Genomic DNA, 22682 nt, shown 5'->3' with positions numbered 1-22682 from the left:
ATATTAAGGTGAACGCGTGTTTTTAGTTTTTGCCCTTAATGTATCTACATTTCCACGAAGCTTGTGAAAAGTGCGAAACTTGCATTCGTGCTTTTCATTCTGTATCTTTTTATTCATAAATCTAATATTGAATAACTTTTTCAAATATTTTACCGTTAGATTGAGATTCAACCTTAGATATTAATTTCATAGCTTATTTTCTAGAAAGTTTCTCGATTCGCTGCGATATTTTTGCATATGACCGGGAAATATAAATGAAGCTTTTCATCGATAGTTTAAATCAATCGGTTCATATAGGGTGTTTTGGGAGAAATCTGCAATACTTAGGAGTTGGTAGGGGAGACAATGTTTATTTTATGTCCATAAACATGGGGTCGCAACTCCTTAGTTACTCCGCTATGGCAACGCAAACATTTTGTTGGATGCACCTTGCAGTTACCCTGAAAATAGTCATCTTCGATTATTCCGCCTGTTCGGCATTTTATTTTATACTCTAGATTTTTAAGGACGGAAAATAATTAAGGTTGGACGAAAATGTGTGATAATAATTGTCTGAATCAATTAGTCTCAGAATGTGTGGTATTGCGCAATCGCATTGCTGATACTCGCTCAAAACTCTCGTGAAATTAAGTTTAAATATTAATTTGTCTCTTATTTATTAATTAATTTATGATATTTGTTTGCAAAAGAGTGGAACAAATTGATGTTTATGTTTATCAAGAAATAAATTTTGTTGAAATACGTTTACACATACACTACGTTGCATCCCCTTGGAGTTTTTGTACCTCGTTTTTCTAATCTCAGTCATCCGCCCACCACGTCTACGGGTCGTTCATAGTTTTCTCTTGTATTTCCTCGGGGGTGAGGCGTCGAGGGAATGGGATCCTATCGTTCCCGCAGGGACTCCCATTTAAGGACATTATGTAATTAAAATTGGGCGAAAATTTGTAATTTTAGTTTTCTGAAACTTTTAGTCTCTAAATGCGCAATCGTATCGGATACTCGGTAAAAGCTCCCGTTTAATTAACATCAAAGAATAATTACCCCTACCACCTCCTGAATTTTTTTCAGATTCCTCCTGAAACACCCTGTATTCTAATTTTTATAAGGTATGACAATTATCAATAAGTAACGCAACTAAAGTAACGAAGAGTAACGCCATCCAACTGACGATATATATTTCAAGTACCTAAGGTAATCCTAACTTCACACCGACTTGGCACTAATTCAGTTCTATACATCCTAAGACGCTGAAAGAAAACAGTCCAATTATTTTGGGGCTAGTCTTTTTGGGTTGCACGTACCTAAGTGGACGCTTCTAAAACTACTACGAGAGCTGCATTCATACACAATGGTTCTAAAAAAAATAAATACCCCCTTACACCCTCCCACCTTTGTCGTTGAGAAAACTCTCCACATTACGCAACAGAGTTTAGCGAGTTTCTTGCACGGAAATTAGTTGGAAGGCGGAGGTAGATGAAGAGGGGCGAACCCCGTAGCGAAGGCTTGCTTCTAACGTCAGTGACCTCATTTGAGTCCACCCGTACAACCTCGTATTCCGCGTTTCATGCCTTCTTTCATGATCTTCATCCCACACACCGCACCCTATTCACTATTTTCATTTGAAGCCCCTGCAATAACTCAAATGATGCTGCAATAAACAAAAGTGATTGCTTCCCCAAGTATGTTTTCATCAGCTCCCCCTGACACTGTCTAATAGGGTAGTTTCCTTCATCAAAGAAAACGATAGGCATTGATTGCGATTCGTTACCCACCATTAGTGTATTCATAATACACAAATTATTTGGTTTTAGAAATACCGGTTTAGACGAATGGCAAGGGTCAAATTTTATCCTCATTTGAAAAAGGCCAGATTGGCGCCCATGCGATTCCACTCCTCGTGACGTCACAGGGACCTAGTTTCTACACGAGAGGATAGGAATTATACATCGTCTGAGGTTACCAATGCATGCATGAGGCACAGAGCTCAGGGAAACATGTCTTAATAATCACCTATTAAAACTGGCTAAGGTCGGAAAGTTTTCTTCGTTTGATAAGGTATTAATAAACCTTTTTTAAGCCAAGCGCTACCATTCAGCAAGGTACTCAGCTATCCGCTAGCATCCTGCGTCCTATCAGCGCTCAGAGCCTCGATCAAGGTCACTTCACAAGGAGAGAGGGGGAACCAGAAATGCGTCGCACGGACTTTCCTACTTACGCGTCGGGTTTTTGCGCGCTTGAAAATTTTCACTTTTCATTTAATCGCGAAAAATAGATATCGTCATTTAAAAATCTAAAAGCGCGAAATACGTACTCCAGGCGTAATAATCTTTCGATTTAGGCAATAAAAAAATAATAGGAAACCACCCTATTGTAAGGTCTAACCTTTCACGCAGCGATGCCAAAACTTAGTCTTTGCAGCCGGTACTATGATAGAGGTCCCTAGGTAATGGTCGCCCAACTTTGAATCCAACACCGGGCCAGTACCTAGTCACGCAAATTGACACAGTGCAATGATCGATAGCCTTATGGTGGAACATAGAGGTTGCAACTTGAGTCGCGAGTAATAAAATTAAGAGTGAGGATTAAAACTGTGTTATTTTTTATCATTTTGATTTACTTTACACGCAGGAATTTACATTGGCACAAAGCGGTTGAAACTCGAGTTGTACCTAAGTAATGGAATGGTTTGATTTAAACTAAGTTATTTTTTAATTATGATGACTTACTATAATGTTTCATACTCATATCATAAATATATCGTCATATATCTGAATCGCGCATATGACAAATACCTAATACCTCCCACAGTTCGCAATATAAATGTTAATCTTTTGATTATCACATACTAAACTGTACAGCATAAGAACTAAATATCATGGTTAGTCCTATCGTAATTTCTCTTGTTCTATTATAAATATGGCAATATTATTAGTATGTGATTAGAGGAGAATGAATGAATCAGGAGCATATTTTATTACTGATTTAGTTTTTAAGTAAAATTAAAACACGGATTGCGGACAAACGCACCTACTACATAAAAAAACATACGTACAAACCTATGCGAAAACCGCAGCAATTTTTCTTACACAGCTCACGTTCTTGTTTAACGACAAACGCGCAACCTGTATTGTTTTGTTTTAACTATTATGTCGTCGTCTGGTGGATCAGCTGCTCTGGCCTACGCGTATCGTGACGCTAACTATTAGCGATTTGTGGAAAAACATATTATTCTTCTTTACCGGGCCTCCCCCACATACTTCCATACATTGGTGCCATTATTAGGTGCCAACCGCCGCTTCTATGTCTCCACTTCAGTACCAATGTCTCACCAAGTGCTTAATGGTGACACCGATGACTCGAAACATTTTTTACCAAAAACATTTATCAGTGGAAGTCAACGAAGTTACGTTTTCACTTGGAAGGATCAAGATCAGAGAGTTGGCATTCTGACCAATTGTAATACGATTTAAGAATTTTAACAGCACTCGTTTGGTATAATATTTCCATTTTTATGCTTGATCACCTTAATTTACCATTATTTCACGCCTGAAAATCCTTTTGCGCGAAATTCCTGGCTCCACTCGTAACATGCATTCACCCTACCAATCCTATAGGTGGTTACACCTCTGCATAGTGCGATGCACACAATCCTGGAGCAGCACCCCTCGATGCTAATTCGAAGAATAAATCCTTTTCCTCCGAGGTCGTTTGCATTTGCTCCACAGTTCCAACCTCCACACTGCCTCCCTCCCCCACAACCTCACCCCCAGCCACTTACCACTTTGACACCCCACCCCTCGGAGAGAGAATCGCCACAACTCTTTCCCCCCCAGACCCTTTTCTTGGTTCCTCTCTCCCCCTCCCCGCCCTTCCTCCTCACCCAACTTCTCCGAGTCTTTCTCTCTTAAAACCCTTTAAAGTATCCTTGAGAGAACTCCTTACACCTCCCCCATTGGCCTTAGAGGTCTCTATTTTCCCCTCGCCCGAATAACTTCTCCATCTTCCCTACCCTCCAAGCAGAGACTCCTTACCCCACAACCGATGCAACCTACAACTTAAGGGTCTACTTTGCTCCCTCCCTCCAACCCCTCCCCTTGTCTTTCCGCTTCCCCCCGCACACGCCCCCTGGAGTTAAGACCGCCTTCCCCCCGCCCCGCGCGACCCCCTTATTAACGACCGCAATTAGATCCGCTCTTAAGAACCTCGCTTCCCTGGGTAACCGCCCTCAAGAGGCTGAGGAGAGAAGACTTAGGAGCATAGCAGCCGGGAGACGACTTACAGGGCAAGACGCTCTAGAATTCCACCTCCTCCTCCTCCTTTTAAAAGGCGAAAGCAGGGGTCGCCCTATTTACGAGGACTCCTTAAGGGTTTAAACGCGGAAAACATGGGAAACTTTTCGGATTAGTTATCCAGTGCACCGAGCAGTGGGGGAGAGGGGTAACTGGTGAAGGTGCAAACCTCTCTTTATCTTCCTCTTTATGGAGATTAATCTGAATAAGTTGCCACCATCCCCGTAACTTAAAAAATATAAAAAGATAGTTTGTTTTTTCCAAGTTTTCCCGCCGTTAATTCAGCGGAATTGGTCCACCGAAAAGAGAACTTTAATTGGCCAATTATTTATATATCCATCCGTATGCCTCTGGGTACAATTTGGAAATGCTTGACAAAGAATCAACAAAACGTTGTAAATTATACCGTGAGTAATACGGATGTGTGCATAAATAATGAAGAAAAATCTTTAGTAACTTTAAGTGGCAAAAAGCGATGCATCTTAAGCTTTTTTTTACTACTAAAGCCGGTGAAAAGAATGGTCGAACTGTAATATAAATTACAGCGCTTAAAGCGAGAAGCAAATTTTATTTCTTTTCCGAGGTTTTCCATGATGGCACTATGTATGGGAATATATATTACTATGTCTGTTTTGCATATATTTTTTGCGTTTTTTACCGTTGCATTTTGCTTGGCGAAGTAAACAAATTACCAAGTATTTGGTTTTCATTCACAAAATAAACGGAGTTAGGCCTAAGATAACTACTTTCCTATTATAAATTGTACAAAATTAGGCCATAAAACAGGAATTTAAGAGTTCCATGCCGTCACTCTTTCCTGGCTTCTCTCAACTTAACCAAGAGGCACATTGAAAAGTTGATTCTGCGAAAAAGACTCAGGTATTCTATCGGAAATAGTTTGACAAAAAAGGGCTCCTCTTAATCCTAATTTGGTAACCTGAAACGAAATGAATGGATGAACACTATTAAAGATAATGGAGATTCCGCAGTATTGCAAAATTATTCAATGCTGGGGGAAAAAGCGCATTTTTTACTCATAATACTACGAATATCGAGAAGAGGAATGCTTGAGGTGAGCATCCAAGCAAATCATTAATTGATGTTTTTTTGTTTGTTCACTATAATAATAAATATTAATTTCACCGATTAGTAACCCTCCTTTCTTTCTAATAAATCTAGTTTCTGTCGTGTGGTATCACAGCACGATCCTAAGAAATTTAAGATCATGAATGAGATGGGACGGGGAAAAAGTAGAGAATGATTTAAAGCCTTTTTAACACGGAGCATGATATTGCAAATTTTCCTGCTGCATCTTTCCTCAGTCGGGCGAGCAATTTTAAACATTAGGGCAGGGGCTATTATGTCACTTTGCGTCAATGAATTTGCGCATGTGCTCATACAGTCCACGGCTTTACATGATGCATTTTGAAAAGCACGTTCGCACCGAACATGAGATTTTGCAATTGCGATCCTCGTGTAAAACGAGCTTAAGGTATCCACATCGGTTACCCTGCAATTCGCCTAAAAATACGTGTGGCAGGGGGTGTTAGGACACCAGCCGATTACAATTAAAAAGGAAATACTTTAACGAAATTACGATTAGCGTTTATTAAAGCCCTATATGGTTCGGGGGAAAAACTAATTCCCATATCTATCCGATCGTCTAAATGACTCTCTCAATTTATCGCTTCTTTCGGACCTGGAAATATAGTGGGTCTCTAATATTATGGTCTCCGTGTCGCGCTTAAAGATATCTATTCCCAATTATTCAAGCAATCTAAGCCTCTCGCACAGCCTCCGAGGCTCCAGCGGCTCCCAGCCTAATTCGCTTAACGTCTGGGTAACGCTATCTGTTCGCTCATAGCAGTTATTGACGAACCGCGCAGCCTTCCTTTGTATTTTATTAAGTTCGCGGATTAAGTCTTTCTGCACCGCATCCCATACGCTCGCTGCATATTCAAGGTGCGGTCGGATGATTGTGAAATAGCACCTTTCTTTTACTTTCTCATCCGAAAATCTTCCCACAATACGCTTGACGAATCCTAATTTCTTCAGGGCTGTGCCGAAAATATTCCTTATCTGTGTTCCCCACGAGAGGTTCGAGGTTATCATAACTCCCAGGTACTTTGCTTCGTCTGTTGTCTTTATTTTTATACTATTCACAGTATAAACATGGTTATTGTTGGACAAATTCTGCAAAAAATGTACCGCCGTGCATTTGCTAAGAATAAGTTCGAGTCCCCACTCTTGGCTCCACAGATGAACGTTGTTTACATCCGATGATAGAATTTCACAGTCAGAGTGATCACTAATTTCACGGTAGATGACAGCGTCGGCAGCAAGTAAACGTCTTTAAGTGCTAATTCGAGAGCAGAGGTCACAAATATATATAATGTACAAAAGGGGGCCGATGACGCTTCCTCTTGGAACACCTGATGTCACTTTAACTACATCAGAGCTGATTACGTCAAGAACTACTCTTTGTTTACGATCTTTCAGAAAGTCGCGTAACCATTTTACAATCGTTGAGTTTAATCGGCATGACCGTAATTTCATATAAGTTTATTGTGAAGTACAGTCAAAAGCCTTCTTAAAAGTTAGAAATAATGCGTCAACTTGTCTTTTCGATTCACCAGATTTGAGAACGTCGTGAAGAAAGAGCGCGAGCTATGTTTCGCATGATCTTCCTTTTCGGAAGCTGTGCTCACAGCCGTGGAGGAAGTTACGACTGTCCAAAAAGGTATATGAAAGGGTACTGCAGATGGTGAACTTATTAAAAAGTAATTAGCTCGTTTTTACAACAATTCGCTTATTATTATATATATCTTTCTCTTGATATAATATCCTGTGATTTCTGTGGGACAATATACGAAAATTATTCATAGGACGTCAGGTGATCTACCATTTTAACTATCAGGAAATCCTCTTCCATGGTGGAATTTCGTTAGCATTAGAGGGTAAGGTGATATGTGTTGCAAAGCAAAGCAGTAATTATCATCCGGTCCTCTAAAATCAACAAAACGAAATTGTAAGGAGATGCCTTCTTATTTCATGTGGTTTTCAATAAAAATTTTGCACGAATAAAGCAGACCCGAGTTTGAATCCTGGCCTTAGAAAATTAATTTTCCCACACAGATTTTTCGCACGTCGTGAGTACTGGCTGACTTCGTGAAGATACTCCGTTGGCTTGTTAGCAGTTATTTTTTAAAACTTTTTACCGATTATTTGAGTTATCATATTATTTATCAGTGGCCAATGAGCTAGAAAAGACTGGAGATATTCGAAAAGCGAGTGAGAAGCAAGTGGAGTGGGGGAAAGGGAAGATAAATGACAAAGTGTTACACATGGTGGGCGAAGAGAGGAAACATTAATAATAATAATAATGTCGTCTTTATTTAACAAGCGAATTTAGGACTAGATAGTCCTCTCTTACAATTAACTTGCTTGACAATCACATACATCCATTAATGAGGGACACGGAGGAGACAGATGGTTTGGAATTTTGGATATAGAAGTAGTGATGGGGGAGGGAATAGATGAAAGAAGGATAAGTTAGCAAGGAATGGGAATGGAAAATATGATATGTTAATAGAATGAAAGGGAGTAAGTCTTATTGTGAAACTAGAGAGAAGTTCAATCTGGGTTGGCTAAATTAACTCTCAAAACAGTCCATAAAAACATATCATAACCAAGGTATAATCATCACCACTGATCGATAATCCTAGGATTGGTTTGACGCAGCTCTCCACTCAGTTCTCCTATCAGCTAATCTTTTCACACGTACGTATTTCTTCTCTTTCACATCCTTCTTTAACTGTTCCATATATTTTGTTCGAGGTCTTCCTTTTCCGTTCTTGCCATCTACTTGTTCCTCAACGATTGTCTTCATCAGGCCATCATGTCTCAAGATATGGCTAATAAAGTTGTTCCGTCTTCTTTTGAAGGTTTCCATGACGCTTTTCATCTCTCCTACTCTTCTCAGGACTTCCATTCCTACTTACTCGGTCGATCCATTTGATCCTGATCATTCTTCTGCAACACTACATTTATAATACCTCTACCCTTGATTTCCCCGCTGCTATCATTATCCATGCCTCAATTGGCGAATCATACTCCAAATATAAGTTCTGATAAATTGTTTTCTAACTTCTAGGTCTAAATTTTCCCCTGTAAGTGAATGTCTTTTAATGGAGTACTCTCTTTGCCTGAGCTGTTTTGTTATTGACTTTTTTCTTGCTTTGCTAGTTATTCTTTCCATTGCTAGTTATTCTACTTCCCAAATAACAGAATCCATCTACCTCTATCAGTTTCTGTTTCCCTATTTTAATTTTAGTCGTGAATTCTTCTCTTCTGCAGCATACTATTATCTTGATTTTCTTTGTGCTTTTTTTCAGCTGATATCCACTCGTTACCTTAACCTCATTAACCAGAATCTATTTCAATTCCTCCTCTGACTCTGCTGTAGCAGATATGTCATCGGCGAATCGTAGCATGCGAACTTTTTCTCCATATTCACTCCCAAGGTCTTTTTTTATTACATTGATGACTTCCTCTTTCTTGAATCATCAAAATATCTTAATAATAATGATCCAAGAACGCTCACAATGATTCCTTTAGCTTAGCCAACTGGATAATACACGGAGTAGGTATTCACCACCCACTTCGCCATCCTACTTAGCCTTCCGCTCAGAGCCCTCTTGAAGCCCCCTCTACCCAGGGTCCCCCCGAAAACCCTGCACCCCCGCTCAAAATGGCTCCGCAACTCATGTTCTCCCTTTCCAACAACCACCTCTCGTAGGCGACGCACTGGAAGCAAGAGCGGCTCATCAAATATTGAAGGCGTCGCTGGGAGACTAATGTGGGCGGCAAAGGAATTTCCCAAAGTAAATAAATGATTTTGGGGGGGCGTGGTCCCCTCCCCACTTCTCTGGGCCTTATCTCCCTCTCTCTCTCTCTCTCTCTCCTGTGAGGGATCGGGCCAAAAGAGATTTTCGGTGGATGGGGAAGGGGTAACGGGGCGGGCGCTCATAGCCCGGGAACCGCAAAACCCTTAATACTAGGTACCCTCTCGTACCCCTATCTCAGGGTTTCTTCCCTTCGGCACCCTCCCACGTATCCCTTGATATCTCATTTCTCTCCATCTCTCATCTTGCTGGGCTCGGTGGAAACTCCTCGCCTGCTAAACCGAAGGTTTCGATTCCCGCGTGGGTAGGTTGCTCCTATCCAGGTCTTAGATGTCCGTAATCGTCTATCGTTAGTTACTAACAAAATCCCAATTAGTGATGGAAATTTTTCGGTCAAAATTGGTTGATTTTTCGTTAAATCGATTTTTAATTGAAATGAAAAGCTCGAATTTTCAACAAAAATCGAAAAATGACGGTTCTTAAAAAAATGCATTGTGTACAGAAACATGTTTATTATACCTTCGAAAAACTCTCCAAATGCTCACTTGAGAGGTAAAAAAAATCTCGAAATATATTCTTAGAATTTATGCGTGGATTATTCGATTCTATTCGAAACGCTAGATAGCGTTTAAGTTTCTCTTCTTTTCAATTAATGTCGGAGGTCTATGAAATCTGTCCCAATGAAAATCCACGCAAATATCTAACTGCAATACGTATTCGGCATTGTAAAATGATCAAGATACCCAGGTGTCACTCGGGCGCCTCGATTTTTGCCACAGGAAATCAATTTTTGCCGGCCCCGGGTAACGTCCTCGCCGGCTAACTTAAAATGTACCACTTCGAATCCCTATGCATGGGTTATCACTTCCCAAGACACGATATGTGTGGCTCTTCAACTAACCAAATATAACATAGGATTTTGCATTCATAACTACTAAAGTCAGTCAAATTCTTAAATATTATTATAGCTATCGATTTATATCTCACCACCTCATTTTAAGAGTTGGGATTTTTCCGCTTACGATTGTGATGTAATTTTTGTTAATTGAGTAATTGTGAGTCTTGGAAATTTATCCGTTTAATAGTTCATTACATCAACATTAATTCACAAATACCCGGCTGTTGATAACTATTAACTTGGGAGTTACATTACTACTCCAGATTGACGAATTTTTAAAACCACCATGATTTAATCTGCATCAAAAAACTCGAAACTCGAAAATTAAAAAAAATCAGTGGATATCCCTGAAAGATATTTACGCGTAAAATAACATTCTCCACCTCTCTCTCTGAGGAGGAGTGAAAAAATAATATTGACTTACGTAGCCAGGTCGAACGAAATCCTGCCTAACCATTTCGTCGTTCCAATTAAGCGAACCGTTCCATATCCTCTACCTATTCGTATCTAAGGGCCAAACCGCATCATCCCCGTAAGAATTAGCATTCGACTCTCAGACACGAAGGCAGCAAAAGCCGCAGAGGGAGATGAAAGGGTGAATGATAACTCTACAAGGCCCGTGGTAGAGGATTTATAAGTGAAAATTCATGCATACAACTTAGTATATACCGCAGAATTTTCAATGTTACCAACACAGATTCCAACTTTTACGGGAATTATCAAGGTCAAGTATGTAATGGTGTTTGGAAGCATAGTTTTATGTATTGAACAAATCTGTAGCGCATGGCGCATACTGATTTATATTCATTACATTTAAATGGAGTTCCAAAAAGTTTCGCCCATCGCCATTCGGTCTATTCGAGATTCCAACTCATCAGCCTTCAGTCACCTTTCTCGCTGGAATTACCTGAATTATGTCATTATTTCAATTAACAACTCGTCGTTACCCTATACTTTCACAATCTATTCTCTCACTCATCCCAACACTTCATTTTGTAACGTTCGTCTTTCTTTACTACTTATAAACAACACAACAAAGTACTAATTAACTAGAAAAATGTTGCTTCATTGGATAAAATTTTCATCGTTAAAGGTAAACAAACACATATTACAAACTAGCAATCGCCTGCTCATAAAACACCCGGAACCTTTGGATGCTTTTTCAGCGAGAAACCTTGAAGGAGGATTGCTATTTTTATTGGAGAAGACGGCTTGACGCTGAAAATTAGAATCGAGGACAAAAAGCCAAAAGTGCAGTCAAAGGAAAAGAAAATACTCGATAATTTACTTCACGAACTCGGTGGCGGGTAGTCCCACCAGGGTATCTGGGACATGCGTGGTTTTAATTTTTTTCCGTCAATGCTATTATAATTCAAGTGATCGCAGGTATCTGTTTCCAGAAGAGAAATTATTATCATCTATGTTTACAAAAAGATAGCTCTCCATCAAGCGAGTGGTTCCTTTATTCTATGGTACTACGATTCATAGGACGACGAGTAATTGCTTAATTTTTCTTTTTTGTGTGCCCTTGGATTTTAATTGCCTATAAATGTTACGATTTGACTTTATTTGGTCATAAAATTCCCGGAAAATGGGTTTCTTAGAATCGAAGTTAGGAAAAAAACACACTTACTTGGTTCCATTTAGTTTTTTAAACAATTCTGCAAAAAAATACTAGACTAGTATTAGTGTAGAAAATGAGGTGAACATAGTGGATATATAGTATATGAAAGAATAGAATATAGAACACAGAGGCGTGGAGTCACCGTGCGAAACCTTTTTGAAAACTTCATTTGAATAATCCCAAATTTTCTACTGGCTCAAGTAGTTATACTTGTCTATTCGTATACTCATACAAGTATGGAATTCTAATATCAGAATCTAAATATTTTTTATAAAAAAGTAATAGAATGTGGATCATAATCAATCTACGAAAAAAAAATTAAAGAAAGACACTTCACCGCACTTCTTTCTAAGCTAATGACAAACAATACCATCACTGAAGTCAAATTACTAAATGTGAAATGTCAATGGATCTTTCTCCAGCAGCTTGAAAAAAATTAGCAATATGAAGATGTAGGTAATCGTTTAAATGGCCCACATTCTGTGTGCCCTAATTTTAATTTTTCTCATCGAAGGGCACCATCAAGAAAGGAAAATTAATTTTAATAAGAAATACCATGTGTATTTGTGCTTAATTTTGCAGTTACGACAGAACTGCTTTAAGCATGGAGAAAAACAAAAATCGAGATTGCCAAAAATATTCATCGTATATTCTGATGTAACATATGTATACCTCTAGATCATCGCAAGCATGTTTTGGGGGGAGTTGAGGTTTGGATTACATTTTGAAAGTCCTTCCACTTTGATACACCCGCCACCATACAGTTCACATAATCTGGTTGCTATGACCACGCCTACCTCCCCCATCTATACACATCCCCTTCCTACCTCAGAATCTTCCCTACCGACGCGTGAGCCACTAAAAAGACTCCTTCCCACCACCCACCCTCAACCTCAGCACCCCATACCACCCTCCCTCCCACCCCCACCAACACCACCAGCTACCTAACATCCCTCCCCCTCGCCCCCCTTACACCCTCTCGCCAACCGCACCACTAATGGGCCACGCGGTCGGATGAACAAAGGCAGGGGAACGCGAGTGCCACGGCATGAATATGGAACAGTCCCTCCACCCACTCATCTCTCTTTGCCCCAAAGCAAAGCACACCACCCCTCTTGCGAGAGCCCTCCGAAAACTCCCTCTAACCAACTAAACCACGGCCATCATCCCTCTCTCTCTATGTGGATGCCTCAATCTCCGTCCTTCTGCTTCCATCTCTCCATAATTCTCCGGTCCCAAATCCTCATCCTCCTTCTCCCCCTCCCGGCCCCCGTACATCCTCCTTTGCCTCGCGAACCTCCCTTCCTCCGTTCTCCGCAACGCGCGTGCTTCAACTCAAATAAACCCCTTCCCCCTCACTCCAACGACACCTTCTCTTCTGGACTGTACTTTGGGATTTCTTTAGATTACCTGTCTGAAGATAGGTCCACAAATAAACGTTATTATATCCCACACAGTAATGATTGAAAATTCAACCGGTTTCGACTTTTTCAGATCATTATCAAGAGGTAACAGTTTCTGTTATCTTCATACAGGTCAGAAATCCCGTAGTACAGTCCAATAAAGTAGGCGTCGTGGGAATCCTAAAGCTGCCCGACAACGGATTTTAACCTTTTAGTTTTTGCTGTAGAAAAGAGTAGAATCAAATATGAAAAGTTCTCAGGAAAATATTATTGATAAATATGTACTGTTTCTTGCGCTACTCATGGTGATTCTTTCATTTGAGTCTCCCAAAGTTAGCTAATCTGTTAGTTGTTATCCTTTAGATAGTAATGGTCGCTATTTAACCTTTATTATTTTCGATTAATTCCCATACATTTGTCTATTTCCGTGGTAATTTGGCTTTAGCACTGTTTGCAAGTGTAAAAACATAGAGCGAGCACGCTTTACACCTTAAATGCCTCATTCCAGATCATTTTAATCACTACTCTATTCTTTACCCTATTGCTAAACGATCCTCTCACTAGCTCTTTCCTATTGACAAACGCGCCCTTTACTGAACAGCTAATTCTAGCTCCGCACGAGAAATTTTGAATTGGTATGTTAAAATTATAAGTAATAATTAAAAGAAATTTTGTTATTGCAAATTTGTATTCCTAACTACAAAATTTATTTGACTCAAAGCCTTGAGATATCTGTTAAAAATTAAGCTTTTGGAACTTGAAATAATACAAGAAGAGAGTCTTTTTTTTACAAATTAAATCTTATTTCGAAGATAGACTCCGTAGAGGACATTTTCCGACAACGCAAAGTCTGCCTGGCAAGAAAGCATCATAATTCTGTGATTTTCTTTGATTTTACAGGAACTTTGACTGAAAACGGAATAATTAAATTTAGGGAAAAAATCAAATGACTCTCTACGGATATCTTGATCTAAAGCCATTATAGCTTTTCTGTACGTGGAAAATTTGAACTGGGAAAAGGCCATTTTCATGCACCCCAACTTATACGCCATACGGAACTGATAGAAGGGTTGCAGATAAGCTAGGATGAAGGTGTATACAATATCCCGCAAGCGTCAGGGAGATACTAATGATAGGGAAATTGTTTTGAAAAACCTCATTGTTCTAGTCCTTCACGAAATACTTTGGAATGGCCAATTTTAAAGTATGTTGCAAATAATCGTGGTTGAAGATCTATCAAGGGTGTTAATAATGGGAGCAAGAAATGAGGAAAAATCAACTCCTCCCACTTTGAGCTATCTTAGTACTTCCCATCCATCTAACACTACTCTCTTACATCCTCAGTTTTTTAATTTCTTATTTATTACAAATATAAAATATTTTGGGTGTTCTCATTTAAAATCATTGAACTGAACCTTAACATCAACCATGGGCCCTCCATTAAGATAAAATCAATGATTTACGTGCATTACCGAGTATTGAACTTATGGAACAGGTAAAGAAAGATGCAAAAGAGAAGAAATACATTGGCGAGAAAAGATCAGCTGATAGGGGATTTGAGTGGAGAGCTGCTTCAAACCAATCTTAGGATTGTTGACCAGTGATGATGATGACTGAGTACCAGACGACTCTAAAATACATATCAGACGACTCTAAAATTAATGAACCATTAATAAAAAACACATATCAGCTTCTGACACTATTCCATCATCATTATGATTAATTCTAACTTAACTCTATCCCATCATAAAAAAAACAATAGAGACAGGGCCGGATTTTCCTATAGGCTAACTAGGCTTCAGCCAAGGGCCTCAGGAAGAGGGGCATGCATTCAAATTGTTGCCAAAATTATAATTTAACTACGTAATCTAAACAGATAACACTATTATTTATTTTTCATAACGTTTAGCACCAATGACAACATGTTTCATTCATCATACTGATATACATATATTACATTAATAATGCATTTCATTATCTATCATGTACATAAAGTTGATGCGTTGTTTTCCGCGGCGTTGTCTAGATGATGTCTCCATGTTTCTGGGCTTCACTGCGTGGATTTTTCTTTATGACGACAGTTTCTCCGACATCGACCTTTCATCGACCTGAAGAAGCCGGTTGGAATACCGGAGAAACTGTCGTCATAAAGAAAAATCCATGCGGTGAAGCCCAGAAACATGGAGACATTATCATGTACATAATTTAAAAACTTAAAAAAGAGAGGTGAAAGGGTCTCATAAGTGGAATAGCCTAGGGCCTCTTTTCATAAATTTGGCTCTGAATAGATATGGTAAGAACTCAGGTGAAGATATGCTCATAACTGTACTACATTCGCTATTGTAAGGTAAAAGTCACTATGCTAATGTATCATTCCCTTACCTCTCAGTATTTTCTCCTGCTAAATCTTCTATCTTCTGATCCCTCCCAAAAATGTCCTTGTCGAACCAACTCTTTCAATAATCTCCTCCACTATTATCCTAATTGTAAATACCACTATTTCTACTCTCCATTCTAACCACATCTTTTATACTTGTTGCCAGTTGTGGATTCCTATTCAGTACTTCTCACACTTCTGCACAACACATCGTGGCACTTCATGTTGGGTTCTTTCCAATCATGCAACTTGCACTCAAGGCTGTGGCCAGAAAAAAAATGTTTTGGGTTTGTTTTGAGAGGGGGTACATGGTAGGGGGTTTATAACACATGACTCCCTACCAGGCCTGTGCAGGACCCCTTCTTAGGGCTGTGGACGGCCAAAGCCAGAGGGTGCCAGAGCTATGCAGGGGGATGACTACCAGAGTGATCCAAAATGAACTATATTAATTTTAATTATTGTTTTGCTTACTCAAAACGACATTAATTATGCTGTTAAAGCTTTGAAGTCAAGTTAACTGCTCAACTGCTCAACTGTTGGTATTCAGACTCTAAAATTTTATCAGTTTCGGAACAAGAGGGTGCACCGGGATACGTCCCAGTCTCCCGGTGGCCCAGCACGGGCCTGCTCCCTACCCACTCGCTAAGGCCTCGCTTGTAGAAACTAGAAAAAATTCTCACTATTTTTCATATATCTCGGTGAGATGACTTGTCTCTGGCCCACTAATGAATGGTAGGCAAGCACTGAGGAACAAGTCATCTGTATGAACTCCTATCAATATAGAGAAAGAACTCCTAAAATATGAGCAGCTTTTCTGCAAAATGCTCGTCATCATTTTCTCTTCATGCAAAATAATTAGATGGAGCAGTTCTTCTTCTCCCTATTATTATTTGCTCTGCCTATTTCCCTCCTACAGGCCATGCAAATGAGTCAAATGCTGGATCCACCTTAATTCATGCCTCTCTATTGGATACCCCAGGGGGAGCAATTCACACTAGATAAAATGGTAAATTTGTTCGAACCACCACTAGTGCTGGGAAGTTACCCCTAACCTAAGCCCCCTCTTGACCCTATTCTGAATCTGATACTGTCTGCATTCTGCAGGAGAAATAAAGGAAGAGATCATGGGCAAAAATCAATTCAAACTTTAGGAAAATAAGCATATATGGAAGCAATAATGTCCTTTCGGCTACTCATAGAGCAGAGAGAGGAGAAGAACAAATCAATTTTCATTAGATCTGTTGACCTAAAGAAGGCTTTTGACTATGTGTGTTTGTATTAAATCCTTTGTATATGTACCAAATAAAATCAGTACGCTCTCTTCTCCTCTAGATTCTGTCCTCAAAGGGCAGTACTCTCTTTCTAAAGAAGTTCCATAAGAAAATTTTCTTGAGAAGTGCACCAACAAGAATGCGTTAGTAATACTTCACAAAAATATCTTTGTATTTATACTTTCATCCTCGTTTGCACTCTTTAGGCCAGGGGTTCCCAAACTGGGGGGCGCACCCCCCTGCGGTGGTGTGGAGAAAGTCCAGGGGGGGATGTGACACCCAAATGAAATAAATAAAAAAATTACAAAAATAATTTCCTCAGATATTTGAAACTTTTTCAAAGAAAGCTGTTCGGATGTGCTTGTCTTTTTCAACAACATACATGTGCAAAAAAGCGTTTTCAACTCTTGTGGCAATCAAAACCAAATACCGCAACAGACTTGATGTCGAAAGTGACCTACGCTGTGCTTTGTCTGAAACTCAACCCATGATCTGTCAACTTATCCTGAACATGCAAGCGCACCCATCTCACTAAATTACATTTTATGTTTTGTTTTTGTAAGTAGGTAGGCCTATTGTTTCACCTTCCTTAAATTTGAAAATGTATCTGTGTTACAAAGTTAAATTTTGTATCAGTAATTATATTCGTTTTTCATGTAATACTTGTTTTAATTTTCATCATACGTACAATTATTGAATCTTTCCATTCTGCGTTACCGCATTCAACAGTGAACAAAAAAATCTACCTACTCACCGTATCAAGTAGGCACATACTTGTACGAGTACAAGTACTTGCACAAGTAGGAGTTGTGGAAATAGGGTATTGCAAAATGGAAAGCTGATATGTGTAGCGGGGGGGGGGCGTGGTACAAAAAAGTTTGGGAACCCCTCCTTTAGGCGATGCAATTTTTTAATGGAAGTGTGTTACATAATATAAAGCATCATGCTATCATGGATGGATACAATGGTCAAATTAGATTTACAGAAGGTGGACAGCACTTTTTAATGTTAATGAGACTTGAGACTTTTATGCTGGCAGGTCCCAAGCAGCAATCAATATCCCAACAATATCCAGGCAACATTTTCAGTTTAAGCATATGTGCAATGTCCATGTTAATCCAATTAACGTTGAATGAATATCTGTTAAATATCTAAAGGACCCACAGGTGGATTTAGGGGGGGTAAGAGGGTACGTGCGTCCCCCCCCAAACGCTTAAAAAATAGGCAAGATTTTTAACATGGTTATCATTACGTTCGTTTTATTTTGTGTATTACGGAGCCTCCATCATTTAATTTAATATTAATAATTATATCAAGATAAAGAGAATTTTTTCTGCTGTAAATGTTGTATTTTGTTTTTAATCTCAAATATGAGAAGACCTGTCAGACCCTTGTGCCCCCCCAGGAAAAAAAACCTGGATCCGCCCCTGAAAGGACCCACCAAACAACTTTGCATGGACCTCCATGTCCAACAGTGGACAAGGAGGTCCATGGAGGATATTTATATGTTATCATGAGATATGTACCTATAATGATCCTAAAATACTTCATATCAATTGTTTTGCCAAAACATTAGTACCAATTAAAATAGGAATGTGAAGTGTGGTGATGCGTTGGAAATATTATTCCCCTCCAAAATAAAAACATCAAGGTATTACGCCTGAACATAATTTGTAAAATGGTTTCCACAGAGTATAATATGTACTTTTTACTGTTACCGGTCAAATATTCATGCAACAAATTGATTTCTTTGAGGTCTTACAAAGGAAAATATTTCATAATCTAGAATTCATAGGCTTTTTATATAGGTATTACAGGAGGAAAAGTTTTGGTGGACATGAAAATTTGTCTCAAGTGAATGATTATTAGCTTAGCAAATCAGAATGTGGACGGAATGGCTGCTACGGTTTGGTTTTAGAGTAGGTACTACATTTTATTGCCTTAATGATGGATTTTTTGCTATCTTTACATCAATCATCTTTATCAGAAATATGATATAGCTGTTGTGGCTTTGGATAGTTTTATAAAAAATGCTGATGATCTGGGCACAAAAAGAAAAGGAATTCATAATTTCCTCCTACTCCTAATTATCCTGTTAACCACCTAAGAATTTTAGGGTCTATGGTTTCAGGATGCCATTCATAAATGATTATCAACATAATATTCAGCAGTTGTTTTTCAATAGCCCCTCTGTAGTACATACAATCACAGAGCAATACATATTGGCAATACTTAATTTTGTACTAGATACCATCAGCCAAGGATACAAACCAAAACTCCTCAGATGCTCTTTTAAATATTAATATAATATTTTCTGGCTGGAATAAATGAGGGAGTTTAAATCAACAGTAAATTAAATTACATTAGGTACACTGCATGTCACTGGGAATCAATGGAGGCATGATATCGAGGCAACCAACTAAAGTAAAAGCTATAAAATGTCCAAAGCCATGGCAAGATATATCACATCAGCAGATTACAAAGCACGATAAAAATTGAAAACAGTATTTTTTCATTAGAAAACAAAGCATACCTCTCTTAGCCGTTTTTTAAGGTCTTAAAAGGAAAGTGAAAAATTTCTCCCAACAAGGTTATAGTGTATCGCCACATATCATTTAAATATGTTTAAACCAGAAAACTTTCCTATATTCTCATTAAACAAAAATTATATTGGCTGTATGCTGGCCCAATACTCTGGAAACGACCACAGGGTTGGGCCAACTTCCGGCCATTATCTGATGCTACCTGTGGATAGAGAAAAATTCAACTGACAATTCCCCTCGATGCTTCGAATTTTCCTCCGGGTAATTTAATCATAATTTCTTTAATCATATTCCTTTTATTAATTCTTATTTCTTGCGATATAATAGTTGCGAATTTAGATTTGAATGACTGAATTTTTTTTCTTTTTAATCATTTTCAAACCGAATAGATTCGTAAGTAAATGTAATACCAGTTAAAAATGCCTCGCTTCTCGGCTGTCGATTTATGTTTCTTCGATTCGATACTCTCGCGCGGCTCGAGCCAACTTCAGCTGATTCGGTAATTTATCAAGTCGTCACCAAAGGCGTATTTATGTAAACATTAAAATATACCTCGTTGTATTTTGATTAGTAGCCTTTCTGCCTGTAACGCTATTAGTATTTGGTGGAAATTTAGAAAAAATAAGGTGCTGACAGCCATTCTTAAATGGATAAATTCAGTGTGTTTCGTATTGAGTGGTGCATACTAATGAGTAATGTGTGACGCACGTTCGAATTCGTTCTCTGCATCAATTGATACTTCGTCAAGGAAAATATATCCACTATAACCTCTCGCGTGTGTGTGCTTTGCTCATGGAGAATTGCTTTGATGGTTAAGCTTTGAGTCACAAGCTTTTGATGAAGGGATAAAACGATTGAATTGAGGAGGACGTTGGATGAAGGAATGAGTAGGTGGAAATTAACCTGGCTCCTGCTGACCCGCTGGTCGGGACGGCATGGGATCTTGCTTCGGCAGATGCTTGCCAGCCAGAAAAAATAGGCAAGTGTTAATTCCTTTTTTTCTATGCCCGTATTGCTCTCTATTAACTGGGACTTTCATGTCCCTACGGTGTCGATTCGCTGTTGTTCTTTATTTTCGTTTTGTATAATTATTTTTCCTTCTATTTCAGCCGTCATGGGGTAGAGAACAACATATACTTTAACACAGAGTCCGTTGAAGTAAGTGTCAATTTGTGAATACAATGCTGTAGATTTCTAACCTTGCTTTATTTAAGTTCTTGTATAATGTACCCAGCTGTAAGCTACCTTAGATATAATTGTAGAAGTTGGATATGTATTAATTTTCTTGGTAGTTGCATGATAGGCGAAGATAACTGTAGGAGCCTGTTCACGTCGACATCCATGTATATCTACTTAGAGCAAAATTTACTCTTCTTAGTTTCGTTGTTGGCCACTTCATTTTACTAATTAGCAGTGTGTAGAACAGTTCCATATGTAGTTTGTAATATAGCTCTCTTGTTTTTCAGTTTGACTGTCTTGTTGGTAGTGGAGAGGTGAGTTAATCGTGTACTCTAAAGTAATGTGTAGCTAGCACAAATTTTATTTTCGTCGTAAAAGTACTAGATTTCTTATCGACCCGTATTCCTTTTGATTTTGCCGTTGTAAGTATAATTGTAAATATTTAAATCTTAATATCAGTGCCCTGTTATGAACTAAATACATGCCTATTTTCTTTTCAGGCTCCTGTAAAGAAGTATTACAAACCAAGAGGGTGAGTCAGTAGTGTCCTCAATTATAACATAACTTTATGTATATTTTAGGCTAATTATGCCATGAAATTCATCTGATAAAACCCATATGAGCTAGGGAGAAATATTGTGAGCATTCTTTCGTATTGAAATGTGTATTCTAACTTTTGATGTTAATATCTTTTATCTGCTGCACTATTGGACCACATAGCATTACATCCTTTTTGTCCCTGAGGCAAAACAAGGTTAGTTTTTGGAAGATTGTCATGTCAAGTAGTCTTCTTTTTTACTCCTATTCAGTAATGTTTAGAGGACATACTTAGAGATGGACCATGATCATGCACATCTATGCTCCTCGATGTCGCTTTACCAAAGTGTTTACTTGTCAATGAATTAACATCATTATCCATTGAACTAATTCATGTAATGAAGTAGAGACAAGTAAATTGTCTTGATCTTTTAAATATTTTTTATGATGGGGTAAATTCATGTCTGGATGTTGAAATACTTGCTATTTGATGTCTTGGCATTACAAGTTTACAATTCAGGCATATTCAGTGGTAATTTAGGGTGGAAAGAAATGTAGAATCATATTTAATGTGGTTTTTATAATTAAGCAATGAATTTTGATTTGCTAACTCTCTGTAAGGAGTGTTTCTTATAATTAGTTTTAAGACATACCATTGGGCACATTCAGGGGAAGTGAGCACTTTCGGAGCTCTCTTTCACCATGAGAGAAGGCTGCTATGCGGCCTCAGCCTTCCCTGAATGGAAAAAGTTGGCCACCTAAAGCTAATATTTGAGCTCCCACCAATTAACAAAGACTGCTCAAGCAAGTAGTGGCTGGAGAGAGAGCTCGGAGAAAGCGCTTACACTGAGCTGCTTGGTAGCAGTCGCTTTCAGGGCAAAATCTCACGACTGTTGCGGTAGCACTCTGATTGTTCGTGCCCCCTGGATGAGCCCAATATGTCTGTTTCTTTGGTCATTTGTTTTGTGTCGGCTATCTTAAATGAAAATTATCTCATATGTATACATATTTAGGTTAAGCGCTGAATGGAAATATCCTTTTTCCTATGAACCATTTACCCATTAGAATCATGGCTTGGCAATAGCTTCACCTTCAAATATAGCAAGCAATATCCAGCCCACTGAGAGTACTCATTACACCAAGCCTCCGCTGTAGAAAATATTCATTCATAATGTGTTTATGACTCAGACTTCACAATTTGGGCAACCAAGAATCGTGCTGGCAAGCATTGGCCAAGGTGTGAGTCAAGGTTGCCTGCTATCACTCCAGCTGTTAAATGTGTATGGCGAGGAGATATTTTTGGGGAGGTAAGAGAAAAGAGAAGTAGATATTGGAGTTGGAGTGGGGGGGATTGATATTTTATGTCCGTTAGGTTTTCGAATGGTAAGATATTTATAAGCCATTCACCAAAAGACTAGAAGGCATGGGCGTCAAGAGGGAGTGCAAGGGGTTCACTGCATCATAAAAAATTTTATGAAATCATTTTACTGGTTCATGAAGGTACAACTCATCACATGTAACCAGAGAAACCTTCATGTATGTTTGAATTTAAGATTGAATAAACATCTTTTCAGTCAATTATGTGTGAAAATTGCCACATAAAATACTGTAACTGATTTGGAAATAATATTAATAAGGTCTTATATTATATGCA

At 38.7% G+C, this 22682-nt stretch overlaps 1 protein-coding gene across 2 annotated transcripts in view; it reads left to right on the top strand.

Moving 5' to 3' along the window:
* Positions 1–19783: 19783 nt before the first annotated feature.
* LOC124160696 overlaps positions 19784–22682 on the top strand; it is a 15746-nt gene continuing 12847 nt past the window's right edge. Inside the window, exons 1-5 of one of the 2 annotated variants that reach the window (XM_046536672.1) lie at positions 19784–20291; positions 20422–20470; positions 20779–20805; positions 20992–21023; positions 21212–21245. In XM_046536672.1, the coding sequence (XP_046392628.1) occupies positions 20248–20291; positions 20422–20470; positions 20779–20805; positions 20992–21023; positions 21212–21245 (186 nt within the window). In that variant the 5' untranslated portion in view covers positions 19784–20247. The remainder of the gene's footprint in view (positions 20292–20421; positions 20471–20778; positions 20806–20991; positions 21024–21211; positions 21246–22682) is intronic. The other variant, XM_046536673.1, reaches the window with a different exon arrangement.

This window comes from Ischnura elegans, chromosome 6 (assembly GCF_921293095.1).
Source record: "Ischnura elegans chromosome 6, ioIscEleg1.1, whole genome shotgun sequence".
Lineage (NCBI taxonomy): Eukaryota > Metazoa > Arthropoda > Insecta > Odonata > Coenagrionidae > Ischnura > Ischnura elegans.
The sequence above is the reverse complement of the archived record's forward strand: the minus strand, read 5'-3'. Positions and strand labels throughout refer to the sequence as shown.